The sequence below is a fragment of the Necator americanus genome, chromosome V (genome assembly GCF_031761385.1).
Source record: "Necator americanus strain Aroian chromosome V, whole genome shotgun sequence".
NCBI lineage: Eukaryota > Metazoa > Nematoda > Chromadorea > Rhabditida > Ancylostomatidae > Necator > Necator americanus.
In genome coordinates, this window is record NC_087375.1 from 8,359,479 (window position 1) to 8,367,880 (window position 8,402).

The 8,402-nt window shown below is 38.9% G+C and overlaps 1 protein-coding gene across 4 annotated transcripts in view; it reads left to right on the forward strand.

Annotated features, from left to right (window-relative positions):
- The window catches only part of RB195_013289 (uncharacterized protein), a gene marked incomplete at both ends in the record, with an annotated part of 59,074 nt that extends 50,835 nt beyond the window's left edge, over positions 1-8,239 (forward strand). For all 4 annotated transcript variants that reach the window (XM_064203037.1, XM_064203035.1, XM_064203036.1 and 1 more), the window contains 24 exons: positions 878-971; positions 1,151-1,236; positions 1,313-1,405; positions 1,991-2,081; positions 2,220-2,399; positions 2,600-2,713; positions 2,773-2,893; positions 2,965-3,092; positions 3,444-3,533; positions 3,715-3,901; positions 3,957-4,093; positions 4,153-4,232; positions 4,328-4,511; positions 4,760-4,893; positions 5,168-5,255; positions 5,311-5,426; positions 5,510-5,620; positions 5,693-5,863; positions 6,166-6,390; positions 6,454-6,577; positions 6,645-6,759; positions 7,374-7,483; positions 7,555-7,626; positions 8,096-8,239. In XM_064203037.1, the coding sequence (XP_064058916.1) occupies positions 878-971; positions 1,151-1,236; positions 1,313-1,405; positions 1,991-2,081; positions 2,220-2,399; positions 2,600-2,713; positions 2,773-2,893; positions 2,965-3,092; positions 3,444-3,533; positions 3,715-3,901; positions 3,957-4,093; positions 4,153-4,232; positions 4,328-4,511; positions 4,760-4,893; positions 5,168-5,255; positions 5,311-5,426; positions 5,510-5,620; positions 5,693-5,863; positions 6,166-6,390; positions 6,454-6,577; positions 6,645-6,759; positions 7,374-7,483; positions 7,555-7,626; positions 8,096-8,239 (2,995 nt within the window). The remainder of the gene's footprint in view (positions 1-877; positions 972-1,150; positions 1,237-1,312; positions 1,406-1,990; positions 2,082-2,219; positions 2,400-2,599; positions 2,714-2,772; positions 2,894-2,964; positions 3,093-3,443; positions 3,534-3,714; positions 3,902-3,956; positions 4,094-4,152; positions 4,233-4,327; positions 4,512-4,759; positions 4,894-5,167; positions 5,256-5,310; positions 5,427-5,509; positions 5,621-5,692; positions 5,864-6,165; positions 6,391-6,453; positions 6,578-6,644; positions 6,760-7,373; positions 7,484-7,554; positions 7,627-8,095) is intronic.
- Between the last annotated feature and the right edge of the window lie 163 nt (positions 8,240-8,402).

Sequence of the window (8,402 nt, forward strand, 5' to 3'; positions counted from 1 at the left end):
GCACCGGGTTTCACGTGGTTTAAGCCTGACTATTGCCACATATTCCCACCTACAAAGGAAACCTTTTGTTTTTGTTATGCCAAATCTTTTACGGCGCTCTCTGTACTTTTTGTTTCCTCTTGATTGATCTTGGAGGACGCTTGAGGGTATTCTCTTGGCTATAGAGCGAGGTTCGCTTCTAAATACATGTAGTCTAGTATCTTTCGCTTAGTAACTGAAATCCGGGAACACTTCTTTTTTTCTTTTACGATACTCCCTGTACTTTTAATGCAGCGAATCTGTATCTGTTTTTATCTCTGTCTTTTCCTCTCCCTGCTTTATTACTTCTCTTTTTTTTTGATTGTATAGCCGTCTATTTCTTTTTCGATGCTATCAAACGTAATTGTTACCCTTCACACCTCTTTTCGAAAGATCATAGAATCTTCCTGTGTATATAGTTGTCCGAACAACATGTTGAAACGTATATTTTCGCTACTAAAATATTTACTGCCGTTTACTTTCAAAAAAGTGCTCCAAATTTGTGTAATAAAATGAGTGCTATAGCCTACAAAATTGGTTCTAATCCAAATTTTGAAAGAGAACCAGGAACACCTGCGCTGCATCGGAATTCCTCTGCTAGCATCAACAGATTAATGTTCTCTGTGCAACGTTTTTCGAATTCACAGTACATTGTGTGCCCTTTGTGTGTAACGATGTGTGTGTGTGTTTTCTTAATTCCGAGTTATATTTCTTTAACTAACGCATGTATCATAGAATTGCTGTTGATACTTCTGAGTGACATGATGCTTTATATGCTTGTTATGTTACTTCTTTCTAACGACGTAACTCTTGTTATTCCATACTTCGGTTATAATTTAATTCATCTTATGACATTTAGACATCGTGGCATCAATTTCTTTTTGCCAGCATTCTCCTGCCTGTGGCTCAATGAGGAAGACGTTGGACAGGATAAATTGATTTCCGAATTAGTAGTAAGTTTTTGTGGATGGTAAAGGTATAGTTGCAATTTTTGTAAATGAAATGGTTTTTCTTGTATTTACAAGTCTTCATTTATGTTGAAATATTTACATTTTCGATATTTTCCTAGGTTTTACGTTTATATTAATTCGTCATGAGTTATATCTGTCCGAAGTCGAAAATTTCCGTTTAGAGCGGATTGGAGGAAGACGAAACACCTCGTGTCGAGGTGGTTCTGGAGGAGGGAGTTCTCATTACGGAGGAAAATCGGGAAAACGAGTAATTTTCTTGAATAACTACAGCCATTCCAAGTCTTAATTTAGAGTCAGTAGCCCTAACGATCTCTTTTTATTAGATGTCCTGACCCATTAAAACAATTGATTCAATGCTTCCAACGTGCTGCCACCAGTGAGGAGAGTCAAGCGCAGCCAATTCACGACGACACTTTGTGAGCATTTACTTTTTTGTACTTTTTACTTCTTTTACTTTTTCATTCACTTTTGTGTTTGCAGATATGTTTCATAGATATTTCCTTACTGAAAACTTGTAAAAGACCTTAAAAACAACCAAGTTCAGTCAACTGTAATTATTCGAATAATTTACTGTGATTTTCAATACTGAACGGCGATGAGATGTAAGAATTTAAAGTTCCTCTTATTCTTACGTTGATCTCGACAGTTTGACATCATTAGATAATGCTCTTCAAGCCAAGGAACATTTTATTCATCGTAAATCTGGATGTGTCCTTTGCTTTTATCAGTAATGTATGTTGAAAAGTAGGCAAACAAGACAAAAAGTAGGTAAATTTGCATTTACCTATTTTCTTTAGCAACTCTTCACATAATGCGCATGATTCGTGCAGTTACTTTCTCAGTATGTTTAATAAAAACGGGGTGAATTAGCGACAGCATCGTGTGTAGCCTATTCTCTGTTCGGGAGTAAAAGTTAACTGTCTGAGGCTCTTATGATTTCTGTTGAGTTATTAAGTTGCTCTAAAAATGTGCGATACACCGGAATTACCTTTTGTTTACAGGTACATCCGCTTTGCCGATGTTATGGCTCAATCTATCCACATCGAAGAAGAAGATGGTGATGACGGCGAAGATGCGGAAATCGACCAAGCAGTAAGCGGTTCATGTTTAGTTCTCTTACTTTTTCCTCATTAATTCCGCACACAGGCTTGACGAGTCTTTTATTTACTGTTTTTATCACTGATTTAATATTTGTCCTATGGACACATTAGTCCTTGTCGCTTTTTTCAGCAAAAAGAAGAACAATCACAAGCGCTTCGCGCCGAACAAGGAATTCTTGCCGATCGCGGTGCAGCTATTATGTGCCTCATGTATCTGTCAGCAAGTAATGGGGAACCCAATGATATGGTCGCTAAAACGCTAGAACTTGGCATTCATCTTCTTTCCGGAGGAAATGTGGATATTCAGCGGGTATGTAAAGGTTTCCAAATGTTAAAGTTTGGCAACAATTAAAAACTCTGAAACTTTACTTACAGAATTTCATGTTGTTACTTTTTATTTACGTTTCTTATTGAAAAGCGCAGACAAACTTCGGTTGCTATATTTTCTTTGTATGATTTCAACTTAGCGGAAATTGATATAACAGATCTTCATTTTTTGAACATTTTCAGATGTTGATCGAATATCTACAATTGAAAAAAGATGTTCGATTCTTCACCTCTGTTGCCGGCCTCATGAACAAGTGTTCAGTTTTGAACTTGGAAATGTTCGAACGTCAGATCAAAGTAAGAAGCATGTTTGTATAGAATCGCGAGTCAATATAGAAGAGACTTCTCCTTTCTAGGCTGAAGGTCTTGGAATGGGGGCGGAGCTAGCTGCAGGCGACAATCAGAACCTCAACGATGCAGATTTCACATGCTCGTTGTTCCGATTCTTGCAACTCACATGCGAAGGCCATAATCTGGGTCAGTTAGCTCTCAGATATTGAGAACTAACTAGTCTTTTAGTAAAAATTAAGTAATTCTTGATGTTATAGATTTCCAAAACTATCTTCGCACACAACCTGGGCATACTACCAGTGTAAATCTTATCAACTGCACTGTCGACTACCTGTTGAGACTTCAGGAGTCTGTAATGGACTTCTACTGGCATTATTCCAGCAAAGTGAGTTGAATTTTTCCCTGAGTTGAGTTTTTTTTCTGATTTTCTTTCTTTTTGAATAGGAATGTGTTTCGTAAGTACGCATCATGGTGACCAGGAAGCGTGAATTATTTTGATTTTGAGTCATCATGGTCACTTTCCCACATCTGTCAACGTTTTGCTTTTGTTTTGTACTGTTGCTATTGTGAAAGTGATTCTAATTTGGGGTACGAACTCCGATGCGCAAAAAAATGACGTATTGTTCCATAACCATAAGGCTTCTGGCAGCTATCGTTTTCTATACATCTTGGCGTGTTAAAATCTTTTTCTTTCAACCGTTATGGCATTGAAATTTTTACATGATTTTTTTTTCAGGAGGTGATCGACGAAGGCGGTAAAGAGTATTTCCTCAGAGCGATTCAAGTCTGCAGTCAAGTATTCAATACACTTACTGAAAGCATTCAAGTGAGGAATTTCGTCGCTATTGGAAATCCTGAGTTTTTTGCTATTTTCGTCTCTTAACTGTATTTAGCGTTGATCCCGCTCTTATTCTTCAGTATTTATGCTCCTATCTTGAATTTTCTCATTATCTTCTATTCCTTTGTTTTCTCGGCGTTTAATTTAGTCGAAATACTTTTTCGCTTAGGGACCGTGCGTGGGCAACCAGATGACTCTGGCAAACTCACGTCTTTGGGATGCCATTAACGGTTTCTTCTTCCTATTTGCGCATATGATGGAGAAACTTTATCGGAATTCGACTCAACTTGAACTTTTGAGAGAATTTCTCAATCTTCAGAAGGACATGATCGTACTAATGCTGTCCATGCTTGAAGGTTTGCAAAGTATTCTGTCAATAATTATTTAGTCATTGATAAAAATTCTTCTCAGGAAATGTGCTCAATGGACCCATTGGAAAACAGATGGTAGACGCGTTAGTAGAGTCCCAACCGTCTGTCGAAAAGATCCTAAAATTCTCGGATATGTTCTTGAAGCTTAAAGATCTCACAACTTCACAGGCTTTCCAGGTACTACTTCTGTATACTGTTGGTACATATTGCATCGACCAAGATGGGTTCGCTTTCAGGACTTTGATACCAATCGCGATGGTTGGATAAGTCCGAAGGAGTTCCAGAGAGCTATGGAGAGTCAAAAGATGTACACAGTGTAGGTTTTCCTGAATCGTTTACTTCCAATATTTATGTTACTCCTTCATTTTCTTGTAACTTATGCTGGTTGCCTAAACTTCCATTACATTACAGAGAAGATATCACCTACTTAATGATGTGTACTGACGTGAACAATGATGGAAAGGTGGATTATATGGAATTCACGGAAAGGTTCCACAACCCTGCTCGAGATATTGGCTTCAACTTGGCTGTGTTGTTAACAAATCTTAAGGAACATATCACTAATGATCCAAGACTGGAGAAGATTATTGAGAAGGTGAGTGGGTCTTTAAATTCAAGTTAACCAAGTCTACTGTCAATAGTTGCGATTTTTCCCTTACGAGATTCTTTTTCTTAACTCTCTTGCTCTTGAATTCACCATTCTTTTGGTTGTCGACAATATGAGATGATTACAAATTTCATTGGTTTTGTATGTAGACTTGTTTTAGACTCCTTCTCTCCAACTTCTTACGTTTTTTTTCTTCTTTGTTCCACTTCACCACTAATTTTGACTCGATGTTTCAGGCTCACACTCTGCTCGAGTATTTCGATCCGTTTTTGGGTAGGATCGAAATCATGGGGTCAAGTAAACGGGTAGAGAAGATCTATTTCGAGATTCAGGAGTCGTGGCTTGAACAATGGGGTAAACAACAAATTCGGTTAGTTCTTTACATTCTCTGAAATTTACATCGTTCGATTATTCTCCAGAACTGGGTTTCAAATGCTTTTAACACTGTGATAATTCTAGCACATGCTCATATTGCTGGTGTAATCAGTATTTTTCTTTTTTTTGTTGGATGTTGCCTTGAAAACAATGAAATTCACTTTGCGTTTCACGAAATTTTATGCTATCACTTCAACCTTACTACATTCTTTTTGTATTTTGCTTATTAATGGGAAGTACTGAACTATAATATTCGGTTAACAATTTAGTGATTCAAAGAATTCTTTCCTCTTCAATGTACTTCAAGATGATGGTGGAGATCAAGGGAAACTGGAAGCTTTCATCAATTTCTGTGAGGTATGGTGTTTTGTTGAATATTTATGCCATTTCTTACTCATCTTTATATATTAAGGACACTATCTTTGAAATGCAACACGCTGCCGAAATATCATCTGGTGACAGTGATTCGAAAATGGAGCGAGCAATGAAGCAGAGAGACTATTTCCTACAACAAAACAGCGCAGGAGAGTGAGTGCTGGAGAATTTTCATTCTTGGATGACAACGTACTGTAGATTTCAATTAAAAGTCATTTGAAATTATATGTTCTTAGGCAACTGTCAGAAACCTTCAAGAGCGGATATAAGTACGGAATCAATGCAGCCTCGGCGTTGCGACCTGAGAATGTGAAACAGGCTTTCAAGAGCATTACCGGGAAAGTGAGGTAAGTTGTTCGCTAACATTCCAAAATAACAGCTTTGATTTTTATTTTACCGTATATCCTTTCATTTCACAGGCAAATGACCTGGATGCAGCTACTTTGGGCAATCGTTGTTCTATTGTTCCACTGCGGAAAAGCGCTAGGATACTGCGCATACCTGTTACTGATGACATTGTTCCGATTTGCATACTATCTCACCACGCCGGATAGCGAATATGAGGGAGGGGATAAGGATGAACAAAACGAGTGAGTTCAGAGAGTTTTGATAACTTCTGTAGTCTTTTAAATGAAATAATCCACGGTCGGAAAAAGAGTGAGACACGGAGTTCGAAGATAGGAGTTTTTGTAGGTGTGGTGTTGAGGTAACCTCTTAAGATGATCCTCTCACCCGACACGAATTGAATTTTGCTATTAACCCATGAAATCATTAAGAGTAGGCTTAGAAAGAGCGAAAATGTATATTGTATGAAATTTCTTATACAGGCAAAGTACCGCTGGTAGTGGTCAGTCACGAACTCCACTCCTTTTCACCATAATTTCTCTTCCAGGTTGCATCACACTCCTATCTATGGTCATCCAATCTTGCCTGAATTCCATCACTCTCATATCGGTGTAGAAGCATTCGGAGTAGCAGCGGAACAACTACCAACAGGAAATCATAACGGTATTCCTGAAATCATCACCGAGGAAGCAACATCGGAGGAAACCACTTCCCCAACCTCAGCCACATCTCATCCGCCGACTCCACCAGGAAGCGTCCATAAACCACCAAGGTAATATTTCAGTCATTCGCAGAGTGGATTATTAATTTATCAATAGTGAAAACAATTATTTAGCTTATATGAGTCGATCGGTGCTCCACAAGTTGCTGTTGCTGTATCGGATGAGGATGTCGCTTCTGTCGCTTACGAACCGAAGATTGCCGAGCAGAACATCGGACGCAGCCGCGGATCAATACTTGTAACTTTTATCGTTTCATTAGTTAGAAGACTTATTACTAGTGTATGTTAAAATATTTGTTTTCCAGAATATGCTTGCTCGAAATTTCAAAACCATCGAGAAGACTACGTTATACCTTGCATTTTTCATCAACGTTATATTGTTGTTCCACCGAGTTGACATCAAACATATAGATGCACCAGGTTAGGGAACTATACTGTAAATTTGTGTATACAATCGACACTTGGTGACACGTTCAATTTTGCATGATATTGGTGATTGTTGACCCTTAAAGCGAGCATTTCGCGAATCTAACGTGGTGAAGGAAACCACTGGACAAGCTAGAGATGGGGTTACAGATTTCGGAGTCAGGTGCGGTTCCACTCATCTCTCCCTAGCTCGCGCCGCATCCAGCTGGGCAGCAGTCGAGAGCTAGTAAGTTGTCCTCGACTGCCCATCCAAATGAAACCTACGAGTAGGTTGCAGAGGGGACAAGATAATATACTATAGGAGCGTTTTAACGTTCCTCGTAGGAACTAAAGCGTTTCCCACGCCTTTTTTTTAAGGACGATTAGGGAGAGGTGAGCCAAACTACCCCTGATCCCGCAAAATCTACAACCCCTTCTCTAACTTCCCCCGCGGATTCCTCACCTACGTCAGATTCGTGGCATGTTGCCTTTAAGGAACCTTTTCGCTTCTTGTCTTCTATGAAAGAAACGACTGTTTGCGAAATTTATCGTATTAATTTTTAATCCAAAGAAATCTTTTGTGTCCAATTCATTGCACTTGCGTTCTGTTCTTAAGCGCTTCATTTTAGAAGCAAACGATGGTGATGATGATGATGATGCAATTTCTGAGTCAGTGTATATTACTGGAATGATGTTACCGTACATCGATTACGAAGTCACTGGATGGGTTCTCTCTCAAGTACGTCGTTTCATTGGATCCAAATCATAGTGGTGGCAAATATCAATTCCCAAAATAATCCTTTGTTACAGATTTTATACTGGATTAGTGTGCTACATCTGTCCACTTCATTCGCGTTGTTGGTTTCGTTCTATCAGCTTAAGGTGAGCATGTAACGATGCAGAATCTTTTTACAGTTCACTCTAAGGATAGACATTGTGGAGCAGTACAATGAAAATACATAGAGTTTTGAGTAAGTTCCAAGTTCGACCTTCTTTGAATCTTGGCATCGTAGAGTTTGATTGTGTACTACTTTCTTAAGCTGAACCAAGATTGTTATTGATCTTTATTCTGGCTAACGTTTCGGCGTCGTCGCCTTCTTCAGAGCCTGGAAAAATCAAAGACACGTGTAATCTACTCCCTCAAACGCCTCGTCATCCAACAAGATATGATTTAGCAAACAGATTATTTAAAAGCAACGTCAGAAAAGCAGACCAGCGCTCACCTTGATAGCCACGAAATCGTAATGTTAGCGGACCACCAGTTGTGAGAGTTGCGCCGCTAGTATTAACTAGTAACGATGCCCCCGCCTCTGACCCCGTAGGTCATAGAGTTTTGTTTCTTGATCTTCAGATCCCACTAATCACATTCAAACGTGAAAAAGAAGTGGCACGACGATTGATGTTCGACGGATGCTGGATTACCGAAGAGGATAATGAAGAAAGTGGTGTCATTGACACCTTATTGTGGTATGCTTCTTCTCTGGATTCTGCATAAAGATTCTTATAATAGTTCGAATGTTCTCTTGTCTTGAAACGTCGGCATATTTTGTCTATGTTTTGTGATAGTGTGCCTGCGAGGTTTTTTAGATGGAACTCTTTATTTGCCTGACGTTTCGGCTTTTTAGAGCCTAAATAGAGGATGACTGGAGCAATGCTAC